This window comes from Oryzias latipes, chromosome 3 (assembly GCF_053564925.1).
Source record: "Oryzias latipes strain Hd-rR chromosome 3, Olatipes_Hd-rR_3.1".
Taxonomy (NCBI): Eukaryota; Metazoa; Chordata; class Actinopteri; order Beloniformes; family Adrianichthyidae; genus Oryzias; species Oryzias latipes.
In genome coordinates, this window is record NC_136239.1 from 30,850,329 (window position 1) to 30,872,343 (window position 22,015).

Consider the following 22,015-nt stretch of genomic DNA (forward strand, 5'->3'; position numbering starts at 1 on the left):
ATCCTACAATCATTTATTGGCTTTCTTGCTGAGATTTGGACGTGAAAGATCCACACACTTGGCTAAAATAAATCTTTCCTTTGTTTCCTAACATTCTTTGGAGTCCAACTGGTTAAACATTTATTTTTAAACCCCCTAAATGTTTCAGTAAGATGGTTGTTCTCATCAGATCTTAAACATTCAAATTTAATTCAAAGAGCATCAAGTCCTGAAAGTTTTTTCAAGTTTCTATATGGAGGTTTTAGGGGGCAGCAGAACATATCCCGGCAAGAAAGCAAATAATTATAATTCCCAATATTTTCCCTTTCAGCCAACCTAGATTGAATATAGATGTGGTAGTTGTGATGTTCCACTGTGTGCTGATCTATCCTAAACATCCGTATTAGCCTGTCGGTTCAGGGGATTGTGATGATCAAAATGAGGGTCTGGTGTTCTTCAAAACACCTTCAAGAATTAAAAATGAAACTGGAACAATTCTACCTTTTAGGCAAAGTCACAACTGTTTTCTGTCTTACAATCCCTAGTGCTGAATTAAAAACCATTTGTAGGTCTTGAAAAAGTTTACATTTTTCAATGTCATTCAGACTAGTTTTGCGGTATTTCATTTTCAACTACTTATTTGTTTGTTTTTATAGGTGGCTAACATGTTTTACATAGTGGTGATAATGCTTGTAGTCCTGCTGAGTTACGGAGTGCCAAGGAAAGCCATTTTATATCCAAACGAGGAGCCCAGCTGGACTCTGGCCAGAGACGTGGTGTTTCAGCCGTACTGGATGATGTACGGGGAAGTGTATGCCTATGAGATCGACGGTAAGAAGGACGGACAGATTATGGGATCAACATCAGTCTTCATCACAGCTCCATAGGTTCATATGGCCGAAAACAGCCAGAATGAGTTGTTGCAGCTCTTACCGGGAGGCCTTAGCTTTTCAGCTTCGCCTCACCTTCAGTTGTTCGGAATGAATCGTTTTGTCCTCCTTTGTCCATTTTCCTCCAAAGTTCATGAGGTTTCCCAAGCCTCTGAAGAGTTTATCACAGCCTTTTATAGCTTAAGTCTTTTATGTAGAAGACTAAACAGCTAAATTGTTTTATTGCCTGGATAAGCTACAGATTTACAGTAGAGCATTCATTTTCTTTTTAATTATTTCAGCCCACATGTATCTTGATATGGAGTTTATCTCTGCTAAAGTCATGACGTCTTTTCTCTTTAAGATGAAAAACTGTGTTGCAGTTTAATTTTTTACGTTCCGTATTGATTTTGTCTTCTGCCCTGATCGTGTTGAACCTCTCTTTTTCCAGTGTGTGCCAACAACAGTGAGGACTCTGTTAAGCCACTATGCGCTTCAGCAGGAGTGTGGCTCACTCCTTTCCTCCAAGCAGTCTACCTCTTTGTCCAATACATTCTCATGGTCAACCTTCTAATTGCCTTCTTCAAGTGAGTGATGTGCTATTGTCAAGTCGCCTCAACAAACGCAGCTTTACCTTGTGGTGTTCTGATGCTGTGACGGCTCCAGAAACACCTGAAAGTCTTCCAGGCTTCATGCTGTGCTCTGTTCTCCAGCAATGTATATATGCAAGTGAAGTCCATCTCCAATCTGGTGTGGAAGTTTCAGCGTTACCATTTCATTATGGCCTACCATGAGAAGCCTGTCCTCCCTCCCCCCTTCATCCTCCTGTGCCATGTCTACTCCCTCTTCTGCATGTGCAGGAAGAGGAAAAAGGAGAGCACCTACGGACCAAGTAAGTTTTACCCACTCCATCTTTTTGATAGAAGTAAAAATAGCAATACAATAAACAACAACAAGGTAAATAACATTTTAAATGTTACTAATACTCATTTAAGGCATTAAAAAAATGTATAAATTAACAAAAAATAATAGGGTAACTAACTGATGTTTTCTGTGTCTCTCAGAGCTTTTTCTGACTGAAGAAGACCAAAAGAAGCTTCATGATTTTGAAGAGCAGTGCGTGGAGACATACTTCCATGAAAAGGATGATCAGTTTCACTCGGGCAGTGAGGAGCGCATACGACTAACCTCACAAAGGTGAGACCTGCACTTTTTCTGATAACTCTTAAAAATATAACATTAATTATATATTACAATTTACCTGCACTGTTCTGTAAATGGCATTTTAAATTATACTACCTTGATGTTTGCATTTATGCTACATTTTCTGTGTTCTTGTTTTTTTTATATCATTCTAAGTTGTTTTTTTCCTCTGCTGTCAGTTGCTATGGTAACAAACAAATTTCCCACGTGTGGGATCAATAAAGTATTTCTGATTCTGAAATAACTACAGCAATATAAAGTGAATGGAATCAGAGAGGCCTCAAGCAGAGTTTTATATTCAAATATTTCTTAATATATGCTGTGACTTTATAGGTAAATGAGGTTTTTTATTGATGAAGACTCCTGTGTATTTTTTAGGGTTGAGGCCATGTCTTTACAGCTGAAGGAGGTTGGGAACAAAGTGAACTTCATAAAGCGCTCCTTGCACACGCTGGACTCGCAGATCGGTCACCTGCAGGACCTTTCCGCTCTGACTGTGGACACTCTGAAGACTCTGGCGGCTCAGAGAGCGTCGGAGGCCACCAAGGTCCACACTCAGATCACCCGAGAGCTCAGTCTGTCCAAGAACGTGGTCCCCAGCATTGCCCCTGTGTCAACAGACTCCAAGTCCTCTGCTATAGTCAAACACAGCGTGGGGGCCTACTTCGGGTCTTCTTTTCCTCAGACTGGAGGCAACATTGCAGATTCTCTCTTTGGGATTGGTGCAGAATTGGGGGCTGCAACAGAAAGCCGCAGGAGAGTAGCGCCCAGTTTTGGAGAAGAACAGGGGCTGGACCCCACAACAAACCTACCAGTGAGCCCAGAGAGGAAGGCCTTGTTTGGGCTTGAGTACCTTGCTGCAGAGGCTGGATCCTCGGGCAGTGCTGTGTCCGGTGCCTTTGTCCACAGTGCTGGGGCCGTTTCCCCTCCAGAGCTGCGTCTGAGAGGCCACTCTCTCACTCACAATAAGCTGAGCCGTCCACAAGAACTGCATCTCTCCGAGTCGCCATCCAGCCTGCCCAACGTCCCATCCCAAGGTGCCCAGTTCCACATCTCCAGCACCCCCTCCCAGCCCAGTGGCTCCAGTCACCCGGAACTTTCTTTGGCTGGACTTCACCAGCAACCCCTCCAGCGAGACAGCAGCTCTGTAGAGTTTGGGGCTTTTGTGGGTAAGTCTGAAAAGGACATCTTTTTGTCTAAAGTTTCCAGCTTTGCTCACCTCAAATGTACATTTTGTCTCAGGACATAAAGAAAGTTTGGACCTTCAGCAGCCTACGCCAATAGAGACTTCAAGCAGACAGCAAAGTCCAGCCACGCAGACCAGATCACAGGTGGGTGTGTTTGAGCATGCTCGTTTTTTTTCTGTCTTTTTTTATGCGTTTACATTACACTATTGTTTTTTTCTGTGTTATTAAAGCATGCTGCCACAATTGACTCTTTTTTTTGCATATAAACCATTTTTTATGTTAAAGTAAGGCAAGTTTATTTGTATAGCACAATTCGTACAGGAAGTGCTTCACAAAACAGAAAATGCATTTAAATCACAATACAGAACAGTGCAAAGATTAAAAACATAATCATTATAAAAATTGCTTTAAAAAAGGAACGAGAAAAGAACATGAAAAGAGGTGTCGATAAGGACCCTTCAGTTATAAACACAGACTCAAAACAGGAATGTTTTGAACCTTAACACAGAGGCCTGTCTCACAAGCTCAGGAGACTGTTCCAGCTTTTAGCTGCATAGGATCGAAACGCTGATTCCTCTTGTTTAGCCCTCCTCTGGGCACCGACAGGAGGCCCGTCCCTGAGGTCCTCAAAGTCTGAGATGGTTCATGTGGCGCTAACATATCAGAGATGTACTTTGGTGCAAGGCCATGGAGAGACTTGTAAACAAGCAGAGCTGCTTTCAAGTCTATTCTTTAAGCTGCATGAAGCCACTGAGCACAGGACGTCAGCAGAGGCACACAGCAAACCTCCAGCTCCAGACCATTTATCATGCAGCTCTTAAGCAGATGCATAAAGGCTTTTTTTTTTCTGGAGAACCTACTTTTCTGAAATGGTTTTTGCGAAAAAATTCAAAAGGTTAAAAATTGTAATTAATTTGTAATTTTTAAGTTTTAGAACAGGATGCCAAAAAAAATCCTTTTTTAAGCTTTTTTCCTTGGGTAAATAAAAAACGAGAGGAATGGAAGAACGGCATGTGGCGGCTTACAGTCTATCAGTAATTGATAAAAATAGCCGCAGTGCCAAGCAGTGTGTTGGCTCACACTTCAGTGATGTTTGTGGGACTTAGATAGTGGCCGTTTTTTTCTTCTTCTCTATTTTCTGTAAGGCATTTCTTCTCATTCCACTGTTCTCTGGATTATGTTTCTCTTTGCTTTGGCTGGAAGAAAATGTTATCACGTTGAAGTCTTAAGTACTTCAAGTGGAGCAGTTCATGGCCAAATGAGTTGTTCTTTTTACGGAAAAAGAAATCTAAACCCTCCCAAAAAAATCCTGGCTAAACGTTGACCTGTTTCTTTTTTTTTTAGTCTTCTTATAGACCAAACACTGCTAACCCTGAACTGTTAAACTGTATTCTTAAACTACCTGGGTCACCATAACCTCTTCAAAAGGTTTCTGCATTCTGACCCCGTCGTTTACACTTTACTTATCTTATCAGCTCTCCGGAGACATGAACAGTGAAGAAAAGCTGTATCTCCGTTTAGCAGCATCACCCTTTACCCAGACGACAGTGGAACGGCTGCTCATGTGACCTCCATGCAACTCCTTTCCTTTAAAATCCGTTAACCACTTTATTTAGTTCCAGGAGTCAAAATTAGAATCTATTTAACCGAACAGAGACCGTTTTTACATTTCAGTGAGTCCGCTGAATTTTCTACAGTTTAAGAAAATAAAAGTTTGGAAGGAGTTGGAACACACTCGCCCTGAAGCAGACAATGTCAGTTAATTTTTAACGAAGCATTCGCTTGGAAGATGCAAAGCATTGAATCTTAGAATGGAAGAATTGATTTTAAATGTGCTTAAATTAATAAAGCAGAGCAACCTGGATTTATAAACATGTATTAATTACAGGCAGATTTCAGTATACTTATACTGTTGAACACAAGCAGCCTCTTAGTCATGTGCTATTTGAAGTAGGGGTGTACCGGCACACTAAAATCTCAATTCAGCTCGGTTTAGAATTTCATAGGGCTCGGTTCGATACGTTAACGGTATTTTTTTCGGTACAAAAAAGGCAGGAAAAAAAAATCTTGCAAAATGCATTTATTGGTTTGTAATAATGAATAATAAAATTAAATAAATTAAATCAAATTAACCTATGTAGGTGATCTGCTGTATAAAATAATACAACTATTAGCTGTCAGGAACCAAAAACTTTAGAACTTTTTCTTATAGACCCGATTTATTCAGTCGGGTAATGCCGTCTTAAGTGCGTTAACAGATTAGATGTGTTATCTGTGGCATACGCTATCTTCGTGTAACAATAAAATGTGGAAACACAGCATTCGACTTATCCGATTGTCTTTTCCTTTCATCCAAACAAATCCAGATTGATAAAAATCTGATTCACGTCTTCATCCACTGCAGGCTGGACTGCTGTAACATAACAGTCCTCTGTCTGCGTTTCCTAAAGAGACGCTGCTGGCAGAGTTTGGACCAGAACCAAAAGAACTGACCACATCATTCCTGTTTTCAGGTCCTTGTGTACAAGTTCAGTACAGAGCAGATTTTTGCAGTATTGCTTAGTTTATTATTCACTTAATGGTGTGAGTGAGATATGTGGTTCGCAAACTCGGCAAAGCTTCAAGATCTGCAGGAAGCTATCAGCTGGTAGAACTGAGTCAGAACCGAGCAGAATGAAACTGCTGCGATCCTCTTCACCGCTCACAGGTGGAGGCAGAGTCCTGACATCATACCTGACCGTCTTTGTCCAAGTTTAAACCGAGACTCACCCCTTTCCATCCTCTTTGTTTAACACATCTTTGGTCAAATCAAAACCGGAATATGTTTGTTTAAGACGTTTTATAGTGCCGGTGTTTACATTTGAACATAAGAAAATGTTAAATGGATCTTCTCATTTGTGTGTTTTTGTGTGTATAGTTACAGGCTCAGCCAGAAGGTCACAGTCAAATGAGAGCCGTCAACTCGTACACCGGCTTCACAGAGTTTGACAGAAAACCAGCCTTTCTTCATCCCGATTCAAGTAAAGGGCATCATGAAAATCCACAATTACAGATCTTTAAGAGCCAAAAACGACACGTTTCTGTTTGTGTGTTTGTTTCTGCAGCTCTGACTAAAAAGGACAGAAGTCGAGTTTCAGCTGAAGACATCCGCATCCATGAAGACCCAAGAGCTGCAGTACTTGTAAGAACTGGTTGTGAAACAGATTCAGGATTGACATAAAGTTAAAGGAGAAAAAAAAACTTTGGTTGCTTTCTCTTTACCAGGAAAGAGTTCAGGTCAAATCGGCTCAAGCCAGCAAGTAAGTGTTGCTTGAATGCATCCACACCCACAAATGATAACTGTCTCTGCATCACAAACTCATTTCAGTCTGGAGCTGTTGGCTCTTCAGCTGAACTGATCTGATCTGAACTGTTGGTGTTTCTTAAAGACCCACTCTGATGAAATCCTTTTTTTGTTGGTGGTGTTTTTAACATGTTCTTGTGACATTTTTCCCCCACACTGTAGGACTGATGAAAAAAGAAAATTAAGCTTAAACTTGCAGTTCTGAGTATTCTGTTTATTCAAATTGTTGTAAATCAGGAGCAGAAAAAAAACGTTGTCTGAAAAGAGCTTATTTGTGCCGTAGAAAATAAATGTGCAGAGCCAAAAGCTCCCTGCTCCGCTCCATTCTGATGGATATACTTCAAGACAACTAGATCCAAGTGTGTCTTTGTTTTCCTCATCTGAGCAGGGATCCGGCCAAATTCACTTGCTATTTTCGCTGCACCAGTACTATAGGTTGGGGGTGTGAGGGACTGTAAGCTAGTGGGAGAGGTCACAAACAGAGAGCTCTCAGCAACAGGGTGGGGAAGAGGGGGGATTGCTCTGCCCCAATGGTCCCGCCCACAACCTAAAGGAGAGTTTCTAATGAACTCCTGACCAAGTTTTTTTATTATTTAAAAACAGAATAATCATATTTAAAAGACCACTGGGAAGACTTTGACAAAAGTGGGTCTTTTATAACCTAAGAACAAATATTGAATCCACGGCTTCAACATCAGCAGACGAATGGCACCATCATTTCTTTTCTTTGAAACAGAGGTAGAACTTTAAAAGTTCTGTGATGGACTCTGCACCAAATCAAACAAGCAGAGCCCGTGATCAAACATGACCTGCTGTAACGTCAATGCTGCATCTCATCTGCTGACAGAGTGTAGGGAAAATTGGGAGTCCACTTTGTCTCACGTGTGTTGTATTTTTGTCTTTCATTTTTTTTAATTTTTTTTCTTTTTTTCTTAGTAGAACCCCCGGGGAAGAAACACTAAACGGTATGACCTCCATTTTCACTCCAGCTTCTGTCTTTGTGCACCTCTGCTTTGTCCAGTTTGTCTTTCTAGTTCAGCAAGTCCAAATGCACAAATCCAAATTCAGTCTGACCTTTAACCTTTTTAGTCTGCAACTGAAACTGGCTTTTCCAAGAAAATATCTGATTTTATAAATTAAAAAAACTTTATTTTCACTACATGATTTTTGCTTTTTTTTGTTTGCTTGATCAGCTTTTAAAGCTTAAAGAGAAAACTTGAACAATCAAACGAATGTGTGGTCCAGATTAGAGACAAAGGAGTTTTAGTGATGCTGATGCTCCTGATGTGCATGAAGTTTCCTCGTTCCATCAGCCTTTGTGCTAAAATCTGTGAAACTGTTCTGTTGTAGTTGCAGCTGCAGTTTCCCTCTACGCACCGCGGCACTGTCACCTTGGAGTCAGGAAGGACTGTGAGTCTCACTGGCCAAATGCGCACACATCCCCTCATATTCATAACATTATTTGCATGCATTCAAAGGAAACTCTGGTGTTTTGAATAGACTTCTTAAATTACCTAACAATAACTGCATTACTAAATCAAAGTCAATATTTGTAGTTATCCAAGGATTTTAGCTTTGCAGTCTTTTTTTCTGCAGTAAGATGTTCTTGTAGGATGTTGCACAGCGCCATCTACTGGTAGATTCAAAGACAACAGCGTTTGGTTAACTTCTTAGTGATCCACGTCTGTTTTTCTTAATGAGCCAGCTGATCATTCATGTAGAAGTGAAAGCTCAGTCTGTTGTTTTTTTCTGCAGCTATTGGCTCGCCATTCAAGCCCATGGAAAGCTACCAGTACTCTGGTAAGAACATCGCTTTGTTTTGATCGTCTTTGTTCTTTTTATTGTAGAATGCAGCGTTTCACTACAACTTCTCTCCTGTTTCCTCTCACAGCTGTGGAGCGCAACAACTTGATGAGGCTGTCTCAGAGCATCCCCTTCACCCCGGTGCCCCCCAGAGGTAAGACCGCCCACAGCTCGTCTCCAAGCAACGGCAGGCAGTTGGAGAATGAGGAAGTGCGAGAAAGATAACAAATCTGACCAGTGTTTTTCCCTTCGTGCACCTGCAGATGTTTGGCTTTAGCTTGAGCTTCAGACATTGCTGTGTTCTTCTTCAGTTTGTTTTTTGGTTCTTGACTGGACTCTCTGCAGTTATGGAGCCTGCCTTTATCCTCTGGGATTTTCAGTTTTCACAGGAGGGCCTAATGCTCCTGCCAGCCTTTGTTCCATGTGATGCCAGGGGTGGAAATAAAAGCAGGTTCAAAAGAAATAGTCTCTAAAATAAAACAACTGGACAAAATGGGATAATTGTGTTCTGGAAGGTCTCTAAATGTTTTGATGCTGAAAAATCTAAACAAAAAGACACATTTCTTTCTCAAATTATTTTTTAATTATGAATAACTGTAACAAACTGGAAAACTGAGCAGCTCTGTGACCGCTCACCTTGTTTTTGAGTGGAAATGAAAGGAAATAGTTGCCATCCTAACCCCTGTGTTCTCTCAGGGGAGCCGGTCACGGTGTACCGCCTGGAGGAGAGCTCGCCCAACATCATCAACAACAGCATGTCTTCCTGGTCCCAGAGGGGCTTCTGTGCCAAAATAGAGTTTCTCAGCAAGGAGGAGATGGGTGGAGGCCTGAGACGGGCCCTCAAGGTGCTCTGCACTTGGTCTGAGTATGACATCCTGAAACCAGGACACCTGTATATAGTCAAGTCCTTCCTTCCTGAGGTGATCCAGACGTGGCAGAGCATCTATAAGGAGGACACGGTCCTGCACCTTTGTCTCAGGGTGAGCAGAGCAGCCGAGCCGTGCTTTGGTTTACGCTGCCTTTCCTGATGATGTTATTTAAACCCAACTTCTGATATGAAATCTGCAGGAAATTCAGCAACAGCGAGCTGCGCAGAAGCTGACATTTGCATTTAACCAAATCAGGCCGAAGACGATCCCTTATTCACCGAGGTAAACAGCATTCATCTCTAACTCTCTACACTTTGCATAGATGAATTGACTTAAAATAGGCTTGTCTCGACGCTCCAACAGAGAATATTCAGGACTCTGGATGAGGTTTTTCCATGGAGAAAAGAACTTCTCCTAAACCTTGATCAAAAGTCCAGTTAGGAGCATATCTGTGCTCATTTTTGTAACTCTACGGTTCACATGCAGAGTTCCTGTCGGCTCGTTCTCGGGTGACCCCGTCATTTTTTTTCTTACCTTGTTCTTCACACGGAGGCTCGTCTGTCTCCCTGCAGGTTCCTGGAGGTGTTCTTGCTGTACTGCCACTCTGCCGGGCAGTGGTTCGCTATAGAGGAGTGCATCACCGGCGAGTTCCGAAAGTTCAACAACAACAACGGGGACGAGATCGTGCCCACCAACCTCCTGGAGGAAACCATGCTGGCCTTCAGCCACTGGACATACGAGTACACCCGGGGGGAGCTGCTGGTGCTGGACCTGCAGGGTAAAACTCCCAGATCCGCCCACAAACGGTTTCCAAAACTCACATTGACGGACCCTAAAGAGAGCAAATGATTTCTCCTTAATGCTTGTAGGTGTTGGGGAGATTCTGACCGATCCTTCGGTAATAAAGAGCGGAGAGAAGGGGTGAGTGTTTTCACTTCATGTCCCTCATCAGGGCTGAGCCATGAATTCATTTCCTCAGTGTTTGGATTCCTGTGGCGTTTCTGTGACTCCCACAGATCCTACGACATGATCTTTGGACCGGCCAACCTGGGAGACGACGCCATCAGGAACTTCCGCGCCAAGCACCACTGCAACTCCTGCTGTCGGAAACTCAAACTTCCCGGTGAGAAAAATCAAACTTTCCTCTTGAACCCCGTCCATTTTTACTCATTTAACATCTTTGGATTCTAAAATTGCTGAATTGATTTCTTTGAAAAATTCATGTCAGGTTCAAACTTAAGACCGTTTTAGGACACGGAAGCACCTTCTTCTGGTTTGCAATTTGATACATTTTAATTTGAGCTTTCAGAGCCTCACTCAGACAAACACTGACACATATTACTGACCTTTTAAGCCCTACTCCTCAGCCTGATCCTGGAGGTCCACAAACCGTATCAGAACCGGACTGTGTGAATGTGACGTCATCCGTATTAATGGTTTACTTCCAGTCCAATGAAATAAAGTCAACAGGCGGACGTCGTCGGGTAGTGGGGATTTGTCTGAATTAGTCTGAGTCAAGATTTCCATGGCAACCACTCTCACCAATCAGGAGGGAGCTTGTTGGAATTTCACACCCCTAGCGTTTACCGGGCTCAGAAGAATCTGTCAAATCTAGATACCGCATACTGTTATTGAGGCCTCTGATTGGTGAGTTTATAGCTTGATTAACTTGCACTACAGAAAACATGAAAGAAATTAGAATTAGCAAGAATGTTTAAAAAAAAAAAGTATCAGAGCAAGAATGGTTATTCTGACCAACAGAATGACTCTATAGAAGTCTTTGGGATTCTTGGAGCCAGCATCTCCTTTTCTCTTTAGAATGCAGAGGGGAGTGGTCACCCGGTCCAGTTCTCATTTACAGTCAATTCTACAAACTAAAATGATATTTGCAGCAAATACTCTTGATACTGTCAACAAAACGAGCAGAACTCGCCTTCAAACTGTCGCTCCTCATCTTTGGAATTCCCTTCCTTCGTCACAACGCCAGATCAGCCGTTTTAAAAGGTTTTAGGATTTTTATGTTCAGAAAAGCTTTTAGTTGATCTTAGTCGAAGGATGATTTGAATATTTATCTGGATGTTTAGCGGCACCTGTCAGCGTTGGATGTTTTAGTTGGTCTGTTTGGGTTTTTTTTGTTCTATGCTGTCTTTTATTTTAGTAAAGCACTTTGAGATATTGCTCTGAAAAAGTAGTGATTTCTAAACAGCAAAGATACCTACGTATTTCCACTCAGCCACATAAAAGCATAGATCTATTGACTGCAGGTGTTCTTTTTAGTGCTGCTGAAGCAGTGAAGGTGGAGACATCCAGTAGCAGACATCTCACCCTTCTTTGGCTTGTTTTTTCTGTTTTTCCACATAAGCTGGTCCACTCAGCTTAGATCTTGAACAGACTAAAGACACTTTTTTTTCTTCTTCCCCAAATCAGATCTGAAGAGGAACGACTACACGCCTGACAAAGTGACGCTCCCTCAAGACGATCCGCCAAACTCAGGGGGCGGAGTCAAAGAATCCCGCCAGTCAATGAGATTGATGCTGTGATCAGAGGGACTGTATGTGTGTTTTGTTTGGTTTTTTCCTGGGGGGGGAGGTTATATTTCATTTAAAGCCAAGGAACAGGAGGGTACACCCAATCAACTGGAACTGCAGTGTTTCCATGGAAACCAGTGCATGTCAAACAGACTCCAATCCACATGCTGTCATCTGAACAGCTTGGCGTGGTCAGGTGAGCTGTGGACAGGTACAGCATGGTTGTAGGAGGGCATTTATTAAGATATGTTGCCTTGTTCTAACACAAAAAAGAAAAAAAAGAACAAACCAAGTGCTTTGTCCATCTGTTACATCAGCTTCACAGAGAACAGCCTGCTGAGGCACTGCGGCCACACCGTTTTTATAGACTTGTATCTGAACTTCCTTTCTTAGCCGATCATGATATAAATATATATATATATATGAATTTGAAATCTTGTAAAATATGGGCAGATTGCAATGCAACTTTTACAGGAAAGTGTATGTAATTTTATTGTATTGGAAGTGTGTCCGCCACAATATTGCTGATAGTTTTTATTGTTACAGAGGTACTAAAGGTATATCTTTGTCATCAACTGTTGTATGAGCAAATCACAATCCAGTGTATCTTATAGATACAGATATGTGGCATGAGCTGAACAAAATCAGGGGAACTGACCTAAACGTTAAGGATATTGCTGTATACATTTTGTACTGAATATCATTTTAAACAAATAAAATGTTTCAAAAATAAATAAGAGTCCTGTCTCTTTAACCAGAACTTTTTTTTCATTTCCTGTAGCTCAAAGAAAGGAGGCCAACCAACCAGAAGTTCTTTTAGTGGTTGAACCACTGATAGTTGCCCCCATTAAGCCCCATTTAAAACATTTACGACTTTATAAAAGATGACTGGTGACTAGTGATGACTGACGGAAAGGGAAAGGGAACAGTGAGTCAGCAGTTTTTACCGCCTCTTATCTATCATTACCTCCGGATATTAAAATTTGAGGAATTCTTTGGAATATGATCACAAGCACCTGTTCTGCAGGAGAGGCAGCCGCATGCCTGCCCGTCTGCCAGTGGGCGTCACAAATATGCAAAAGCTGCATCTGCATGAACGGAACAATGCCATCAAGCATTCCAACCTCCCAGTGGGCGGGGCTTCCTCTGCAAGCGGGTGAAATCTTGACTCCACATCTTAGTCTTCTCTGCTGATCGCCGACCTCGCAGCTGCCAGACCATGTCGACAGTCACCGTTAAATACTGGTAAGAAAATTCTTGCTTTACCAACCCATAGAAATCTAAATCAGGAAATACAAACCCCCTCATGTTGGTCACATTTTGTTATTGTTCACGTCGCAGTAAAGGATGAAGTTACGCATACCGATACCAGGAACTGGCCGGCATCCTCAGGCAAGTTCCTGGTGTGAAGGTGCAGGGAGTCACAGGGGAGGCGGGTAAGATGCCGTTCCTTCCATCAGAGCGCAGAGATGTGTGTGTTCTGCATGTTTTCTCAGAAAAAAGCAGTGAGTGAGATCTTCTGCAAGAAGCTGACTGTTTCATTTGTTCTTTTTTGTTTTATGTTTGTTATGCAGATAGCTTTGAAGTGTTGGTGGGGGACCAGCTCATCTACTCGAAGCTGGAGAGCGGAGCATTTCCTGATGTTGAGCTGGTTGGTGAAGCACTGAGACACAAAGCAGTTCTCCTTATGCATTTCAAAGGAAAAGCTGAGATCAAACGCTGATATTTCCTGTTTTCATTGTTGCATTTTTATGGAGTCCCAAACCCATTCATTGAGGTTTACTTTTCTATTTCGTACAGGTGGAACAAAAAGTAAGAGAACTGCTTCCAGCTGGAAGTGGGAAGAAGACTTCAAAGTTCGCCAAGCTTAAGGACAGATGCCGTCACCAGTAGCAGATGGACGATCTTCCAGCACTCACATTTTTCAAATGCATTCGTCTGAAGCAGAAGGCTCGCTGAGAATGTAAAGAAGAAGTAGATGAGAGCATTTCGCGGAAACCAGGAACTGATCTGCACTTCTGTTAATGAATGCACACACTTAAAACACATGTGGTGTGTGCAGGATGCCGTCCAGAAGCTCTTCAGCTCGCTGAGGTCCGTCGTTCTGCTGCCATTCTTTTTATTTGTTCCCTTTTCCTGCTTCAGAAAGAAATAAACAAAATTAATAATTACGCTTCGCACATATTTTGGTATTTCCCTCTGCAAAATGCTCACCACAAACATCTGGCTCTCTGTAAATGTTCCCAGGATCCTCCGTTCTTACAGTTCAAATCCTCAATTGGGGTCAAACGCGTGGAAAGTAAATGTTTCTCATAAAAAAAGGAAAAAATCTTTCTGTTCTAGCAGTTTTGGAGCAGCGATGCAAACAAAAAATCTCTGTCTAACCAGATTTGGAGAGAGGGGCCTGTCCAAACTCTTCTTCTTCTACAGTTTCCCATGACAGAGGAATGACCTGTGACCCCAGCTCCTCAAAATATGCTTTGTCCGCTGTAAATGACCATGTGGGCGGGACTACAAACCTCACCCGTGGGAAGGCTTTCTTTAGTCCTGTGGATGAGCAACTTAAACTCAGCTTTTTTTTTTTCTCTAATCTTTTTACTTGTCTTTTGGATTTCTAAGTATTTTTGGCTCCGTAATCCTCTGGATTAGGATCTGGAGAACATAGTAAGAACTCTGTTTCCATCTCTACCTCTCAAATGTTTAGTATTTTCTCATTTCAGTACTTCCTCTGACTTTGATCTTTTAAGTGTGTTTGGTAAGAAAAAAAAAAAAAAAAGTATTATGTTTCATTCAATCTAAAACTTGTCCCTTACCTGCATTGGTATTCCCTATTTCCTGTAAGGTTTGATTAAATACCTTTTATGATCATTTTTATATTTGTCAAACTGTTAAATAAATTCATATTCAAATACATTTTCAGGTTTGATTCATTATTTTAGCCATCAAAAGAACAAAAAATGTTAGATTCATTTTTTTTTTCCATATGAAATATTGAGTCCACTTCCACACAGTCCAACTCAGTTTCTAGCTTAGATCCTGACGGTGAGATCAGCCTGCAGAAAAAGACAAAGAAGTCGCTCCTCTCCTCTGTCTGACCGAGAAAAGCATGTCTGTAAGTCACTGTCCTCTTCACCACAGCTTCACAATAAAATAAAATATATTTGACTTCATGCAAATATGAAAACAGTGAGTAGATTCATTATATATATGGGTCAGTTTTGTGTAACCCTTGTGCTATCCTAGACACTTTACCATTTGGATTTGGGTCATCCAGACCCACTACTAGACAGTGCGCTGAACCTTTTTTCTTCAATGATTTGTGATCTTCACTGGTGTCCATGGATTACATGAAATCCTCTCCACCTTTATCCACCTTTGTCATGGTAGGGAGAACACGTCAATGGTCATCTTGACCCCATAGGAGAGCACAGGGGTTAAGTGCATCCATTCATGTGCAAACATGCATCTCTTCTGCTTCATTAGTTGTCTGCAGTGTTTTTTTTTTTTTTTGTGGAACTTGCTTCCTGAGCACAAGAAACCCGTTGTTTGGTTAAATATATTGTGCACACAAGTTGTGTGCACAGATAATTAATTTTCTGCGTGTGGTTTTAATGTTGTGGGCACAAGTTGTTTAAATATCTTGGATTTTATTTTTATTTTTTTATGATCAGCAGCCTGATCTGGTCTTATTTTAGCGTTTTAGTTTATCAAACAACCAAAGTCTTAGACAAAAAAAACAATCATTTTTAAATTTCTGTTAAATTTGGAAAGCAGACACTCTTGGCTCTGAGAGACAAACTCATTTTTTTCTTCAATTGTCTGGTTTGTGGATTCTTTGGAAACTTGGGTTTCTGCTACAGGTGGACCTGGTCTGTGTCTCACCAGTTCTCCATCAAGAATCCTCCGCACACAGGAAGGGGAAAAAAAGGTTACTTTAGTGAGGCCAACCTGAGAAAGCTCTGAATCATGCAGAAGTTCAGGAATGAGACTCGTGGTCAGTTCTTCATCCTGGAATTGCTGGAGCCAACCCAGCCACTGCTGAGCAAAGGCAGGAAATCCTCTGAGCAGGTGATCTTCCCATCATGATTCTGTTTCAGTCAGTTTTTTACAGAGTTCAATAGTGCTGTGTAATCTCATTTCTCTCGAAATTTAACACATTTTAAAGTGTTTTTTGTTTTTAAAGTAGCTTGGGGTTTTAACAGGTTTCTGGAGCTTTCAGGATTTTCATAATGATTCAAAGTTTGAACATATTTCTATTTCAGGAGAACGTGCATTCATCGGCATCAACACTGAAGAAGCTGTGATGGCAGATGTGACCCAGCTCTTAATGTCAGGCTGTTTTTCAATCATCCGCTTAGTCTCCCCCACCACATAATCTGTCACATTAACAGATGATGAGAGCACAAACCCTCGACTGCGAGCTTGACTCTCAAAACTGAAACTCCAGAAAAAGGAAACCACACGTAGGTGTGCGAATCACAAACATCAGAGTTGTGTCGCTGCTGTAGGTGTGAGAGGCCAACGAGTTTGTGTGCCACAGGAAACCACCCGTCTGTGCTCTCACTACACTGCGCCGTAATAGCTGATGATTGTGATTGACAGAAGACATGGTGAAGCATAAACAGAAAAGTTTCAATAGATAACAGATACTTACTGTCACAGCCGTGTGAACTCAAGCAGAGTAAGTTTTTATTTTTAGTTCCATGTTTAGTAGATGTTCTGTGGTTCAAATCTGGGTTCCTGACATGACTCGTGTCACTTTCGAGGATGAAGAAAAGTCCACCGATGCAAAGCGACACCCTAAGCCCTAAAGACGCCAATGGAAATGCTGTTTTTATCATGTTTTTTTTCTCTTGATGGAGGACATATATGAAGAAAATCAAGCCAAAAATTGCATTACTGAGTATTTCTTCAAACCAATCGCTATGAATCAGGAGCAGACAAAAACATACCTTTGTAAAAATATTGTAATTGTTACGTACAAACTGCAGTCAGCATGCCGCTGTCCATTTCTGATTTTCTCTTCTGAGCTGGAATCTGGCTGGAAACTGTTGCACAACTAATGTTAGGTTGGGGTTGTGAGGTGCTGTAAGCTGTGGGGGGAGAGTGTAAACAAAGAGTTGATGGGAAATGGAGGCAGAGTTACTCTGCATTAGCAACCCAACATGGAGGGAAATTTCTGCAGACACCATGTCCTAGAAAACGACAGGTTTTCTGATGTTTGGCTAAAAATGGCATTATCCTAATGAAAAGATCACTGGGAAGGCTTTGAAAATAGATCAAAAGATGATCTATTTTTCTTGAGATGTCAAAGGTCAAAGAGTGGGTCAGGATCAGCTCAGTTTATTTGAAGATGAAAGTGTTTTGAGATCACTGAAGGCTTTCTGCATCAGGATGCAGACCAGAGCTGGAGAATGATGAAGGAACTTCGTGATGAAGATGAGCGTGTCATCACAGAGTTCTGGATTCCTCTTGTTGTTTGCAGCAACACCAGTCATTGTTTACGAGGACGTCTGCTAACAGCTGTCCTGCAGTCTTCATTATGAAACTCTTCATGTCATCATCTCATGCTGACTTCATCTGTTTGTTTGTTTTTTGTTCCTTCACTTTGCAGATGCTAGTGAAGGCAGCCATGTTTACTGGGAGCTACAGCCCGCTGGGGGCGTGTCCACACTTTGAACAAGCTTCTCATTTTAGTTTTAACCCCTGTGCTCTCCTATGGGGTCAAGATGACCTTTGACGTGTTCTCCCTACCATGACAAAGGTGGAGAGGATTTCATGTAATCTATGGACACCAGTGAGGATCACAAATCATTGAAGAAAAAAGGTTTAGCGCACTGTCTAGTGGGTCTAGATGACCCAACTCCCAATGTTAAAGTGCCTAGGGTAGCACAAGGGTTAAACTAGATGATAAAGGACAATGACAAGGTGTTGCAGCAATCACTTACTGTGCACGGAAACTAGGAAGGTGTTTTTTTCCAGGCTGCTTTGCATTTTAGTTTATTATTGTTCAGCTTTTTTTCCACACTCAAACTGCAGAACCAAGGAAAGGTCAGCAGGGAGGAGATCCTGCACTCGAGCATCGTCCTTCACATACAGCAGATTTAGGGAATGAGGTCATTTCCTGACTTTGCATGAACTCATCTAACCCTTGTGCTATCTTAGATGACCCCACCCTTACATTGACGTGTTATTCCTACCATGACAAAGGTGGATAAAGGTGAAAAGATTTCATGTAATCCATGGACACCAGTGAAGATCACAAATCATTGAAGAAAAAAGGTTCAGCGCACTGTCTAGTGGGTCTAGATGACCCATCTCCCAATGTTAAAGTGCCTAGGATAGCACTAGGGTTAAAGCCTTTTAGATTTTTTCTTTTTGGAAGTGAAATGGAGAAATGGGACATTAGTTTTGCAGAATTGCAACCAGCCATTCAGGTCAGACATTTGGAGAGTTGCAACAGACTTGTGTAAATTATAGTAGAGCTGCATTAACTGTGCAGCGTAATCTAGTGATTTGTGTAATTGAGAGAATTTTGTGAGTTTATTTCACATATGGAAATGTGAAATGTGACATGAATGACTAATGGACACATTGGAAGTGCTTTTAGCATCTGGAAAGACGCAGATCAATCCAGTCCATTATTCTATTCTTTTAGCTGTTCACTTTCCCAGATCATCTGGCACTTCTTGAAGATTCGAGCATCCTCAACATTGTTGAGTTCCCGCTTTCTTTTTGGATGCACGTCGTTCTAAAACGCGCTGCAGACGCCTTCGTGAACAGGAGACAGTAGATCATGTCTTATTCATGGCTTCATGTCTGCACGGGACTGGAGAGACATTTCCCATCCGAGCTCCTCTAAAGAGCAATCAAACTGACATTTTTACCCACAAACCACTTCACCAGACAACAAATAAACACTTGTTTCTTTTATTACAAAATAGGGAAAAATAAATAGAACCAAAAAATGTAAAAATATATTTTTCATAGGTCGAAGGATAGATTGTTTAAATGCAAAAGTCAGATTGGTCCCTGGTTTATTAGCTTCCTATGCAACATTTAATAGCACCATAGTGTGGCCAATCTCACTGGAAAGTGTTGCTGACCTTATAAATCACAGATATTCCTAAAAAAAAAACAACAACTTCAGAACAAGGGACTTAGCTGCAGATTACAAAAAAGGGCCACTGCTTCATTTGATATAAATATAATATATTAATTTACACTAGAATTAATTTATGCACAACTCATGAAAAACATGGCAGCTGATCATTTCAAAACTAAATTTTCATTTTAAAATGAAGTATTTTAGCTGCGCGGTTGAAGAATAAACCTTTAAAAGTGAAGAATTTGAATGGGTCCTGCGAGGTGATAAAACAAAGATGAAGAAAAACATTTTTTTTTTTTACAATCTTAAGAAACAAGTGAGGGTTGTTCTAGCCACTGTCCCCCAGTGGAGAACAGGTCGATACATTTCTAGCGCACCAGGAGGAAGGTGAGTCCAGCCAGGCCCACGCTGGCCGCCGCGAAGAGCGCAGTCTTCATGGACGAGTCCTGACTCACCTCTCTGGCTGTTCTGGAGAACTTACAGAAGCCTTCCTGCAGGGAGAAGACACACATTAACTCCGGCTTTCGGTAAATGATAAGTGCTCCAGAAAGCTGCCAAAAATGTCAGCAGGTGGTTTATGGAAAAGAGCCAGTCGGGGTTTTTCCCCCCTCCAAAAAAAAGAGGAGGATCACACGGCATGTAAACTGAGCTCCTCTTGTTCGCCACAAAGAGGACGGGCTTCTCAAACAGTGCAGCAGCTGTACTTCTGCTTCATGTTTTCACACAAAAGCCACATATCTGTGCAGCGGCTGCACCTGCTCTCTGCTTCAGGTGCCCCGGCTGCTTCTCAGCTGCTTTCTTTTCTGCCCACGAAGGTGGAGATAATGCCAACGTCAAGCCAGCTCCGACTGTTGCTGCAGAGTCCATCTGCCGGAGCTGCTGAAAGCAGCTGCCAGCTGGGGGAGGGAGGGAGGGAGGGGCTGGCCCGTGTTTGTGTTTATGTGGGTTTCTAGGCGAGCCCATTCATAAATCCCAGCGTTCCACGGATGATGTGTTCAGACTGTTAAACCTTCTGGGACTTGAGTCCCTTACAACTGTCCCCTTTACCTTTCTGCAGCAAATAACAAGGAAGTTATTCATTTTCCTTCTGATTTCCAGTCATTACACAACGCTACAGGACATTTGTGCGTCTTTGTTTAGACAGGAAAACATATTAAAAAAAAAACAGATGTATCTGGATCTGATACTTTAAGAGGCTTAAATGTTGGAAAACAAACAGGAAAAGGTCCAACTTTGTTATCTTTCAGTTTTTTTATTGGGTCATAAATCTGGCCTAAAGACTGGGTGGTTTCCCACAACAGAGGCTTGAAAAACAACCGTTCAGAAAGCAGAAAAAAAAAACAATTTCCCTGAAATATGCTCAAAAGACAAACATCTCTGGGGTTTACTTTGATTATTGTTAAATCCTAGCTGATTTGAGCACACATCTGGTCAGACTTACCCATCCATCATTTTCTAGCATCCATTCTTTCTTGTCTCCTCCCAGGAAATCAGCTACAGTTTCTGCCAGCGCCTGGCAGCTCACAGGCCCGGGCGCCACTTCCCGCCCGGGGTCCAGCCCCGGGTTCATGTCTGTTTGCTCCCTCAGCTGCCTCGCCAGCACTCCCACGAATGCAAAAAGGGAAACGACCCTCCCCCAGTTCAAGCGTTCATCTCCCACCAGCTCCTCCATCACCTTCCTGAGGCTGGAGCACAGGTCCGGCCCGCTGTGCTTCCTGAAGTTCTGTGCTAAGGTGGAGAAGCGGGGCTGGTACTGCGCCTCCATGTCCTGGGCCAGGCGCCTCATGGCAGCAGCTGACTCGCTGGGAGGTGGGGGGGCCTGGAGTGGGCTCCTGCAGCTCAGGGACAGGTAATCCAGGGCCACAGCTAGGGTCTCTTTCCTCAGCCCACAAGACATTTTCTAAGCAAAAAAACATGCATTCAAATGAAACTTTATGTAAAATGCACCTTTCCTCACAACATCTCAAAGTGCTTTACACATGCAAAATAAACAAACACAACTATTTAGGGTGTCAGGAAATTGATCTGTACAGAAGTCATTATTTACAACAACAGAAATCAATGATTGAATTACCAGAATAAAAGCATTTGATTGACCATTCCATCCAGTCAGTTAAACAAACATTCAGGACCCATGACTCATTCTTTTTTCTGTTAGGTAACTACAATTGACAAATGACACAACAATGTCGGACTTTATACAAAAATAAATAAATAAATAAATATATATATATATATATATATATATATATATATATATATATATATATATATATATATATATATATATATATATATATATATATCACGTTTCCCACTTCGGAAAAATACAGAAATTCGTTTTCAAAACAGGAGTTTGTTTTGAGTCACATCATCAAATAAACCCACTTTTTATTATTATACTTAAAAAAAGAATTGTTAAAAAATAAATAAGTGGATAAATGTTCATAAAAGTGAGTTGTTTTAAAAGTTACCGGGCTGTCAGACTATTTTTCTCGGTTTTATTGATGGAAAACGGACAAACTGAAAGAAGATTCGATTCATGATTCAGAAAGAGCAGCTCGAGTCGATCCACGACGGGGGAAAAGGTTCCTGTTTGCCTTTAGTAAACGAAAACCAGCCACAAAAAACGCCAATACCTCAATAAACACATTGTATAAATGAGAACGCAACCCGAAAATAGATATTTAGCATCACTTTTCCAGTGAGCGTCGCTTTTATTCGCCGAATTTGAAGTTAATTCGCCTTTCCGCACACTCACTGTGTCAATGGAGGACACACACAAAGACACCGAAGCTCCACCGAGCTAGCTCCGCTAGAAAAGACTCGTTTACATACGAACATTTTTATAAATAAATACTCATACATAAATATGCTCCACGTTTACAAACAAAATACGAATAAATACATCGATTTAGTCCATTTTTTTAGATGTAAAAGAGACAAAAAGGCTCACCCTCCCAGCGATATCAAGCAACTGCGCACTGAGACGGCGTAAAGAGAACCTTATCACTCTTCCGTCACTTCCTGTACGACTCCGCCCACAGATAGTCCGTGCTATAATAAAGATAGAACCGAAAGCCCATAGAAAATCCCCTTATTTTAATAAAATACAAACTATTTTAA

At 41.6% G+C, this 22,015-nt stretch overlaps 2 protein-coding genes and 1 long non-coding RNA gene across 6 annotated transcripts in view; 2 read left to right on the top strand and 1 right to left on the bottom strand.

Moving 5' to 3' along the window:
- trpm7 (transient receptor potential cation channel, subfamily M, member 7) overlaps positions 1-12,518 on the top strand; it is a 38,041-nt gene extending 25,523 nt beyond the window's left edge. The window contains exons 22-40 of one of the 3 annotated variants that reach the window (XM_020700001.3): positions 636-810; positions 1,300-1,435; positions 1,562-1,740; positions 1,913-2,045; positions 2,430-3,220; positions 3,294-3,382; positions 6,156-6,258; positions 6,343-6,419; positions 6,503-6,537; positions 7,518-7,546; positions 7,932-7,991; positions 8,337-8,381; positions 8,473-8,538; positions 9,081-9,364; positions 9,453-9,535; positions 9,826-10,031; positions 10,123-10,174; positions 10,270-10,376; positions 11,681-12,518. In XM_020700001.3, the coding sequence (XP_020555660.1) occupies positions 636-810; positions 1,300-1,435; positions 1,562-1,740; positions 1,913-2,045; positions 2,430-3,220; positions 3,294-3,382; positions 6,156-6,258; positions 6,343-6,419; positions 6,503-6,537; positions 7,518-7,546; positions 7,932-7,991; positions 8,337-8,381; positions 8,473-8,538; positions 9,081-9,364; positions 9,453-9,535; positions 9,826-10,031; positions 10,123-10,174; positions 10,270-10,376; positions 11,681-11,793 (2,763 nt within the window). In that variant the 3' untranslated portion in view covers positions 11,794-12,518. Of the gene's footprint in view, positions 1-635; positions 811-1,299; positions 1,436-1,561; positions 1,741-1,912; positions 2,046-2,429; positions 3,221-3,293; positions 3,383-6,155; positions 6,259-6,342; positions 6,420-6,502; positions 6,538-7,517; positions 7,547-7,931; positions 7,992-8,336; positions 8,382-8,472; positions 8,539-9,080; positions 9,365-9,452; positions 9,536-9,825; positions 10,032-10,122; positions 10,175-10,269; positions 10,377-11,680 lie in introns of those variants that run through there. The other 2 variants (XM_020700003.3, XR_013655172.1) reach the window with 2 other exon arrangements.
- A 290-nt stretch (positions 12,519-12,808) lies between these two features.
- LOC144991208 (uncharacterized) lies at positions 12,809-14,694 on the top strand. The gene is made up of 4 exons (XR_013655174.1): positions 12,809-13,026; positions 13,123-13,217; positions 13,356-13,432; positions 13,582-14,694. It is a non-coding gene; the product is annotated as an uncharacterized LOC144991208 (long non-coding RNA).
- Positions 14,695-18,695: 4,001 nt separating this feature from the next.
- bcl2l10 (BCL2 like 10) lies at positions 18,696-21,972 on the bottom strand. 2 transcript variants are annotated; one of them, XM_004067290.5, is made up of 3 exons: positions 21,846-21,972; positions 20,331-20,789; positions 18,696-19,380 (listed from the first exon to the last, which is right to left on the bottom strand). In XM_004067290.5, exons 2-3 carry the CDS (start codon positions 20,784-20,786, stop codon positions 19,258-19,260), a joined length of 579 nt encoding a protein of 192 aa, XP_004067338.1. In that variant the 5' UTR covers positions 20,787-20,789; positions 21,846-21,972; the 3' UTR covers positions 18,696-19,257. The 2 variants fall into 2 exon arrangements, with proteins under 2 accessions (XP_004067338.1, XP_020555674.1); XM_020700015.3 differs by lacking the exon at positions 21,846-21,972 and adding an exon at positions 21,651-21,800.
- Between the last annotated feature and the right edge of the window lie 43 nt (positions 21,973-22,015).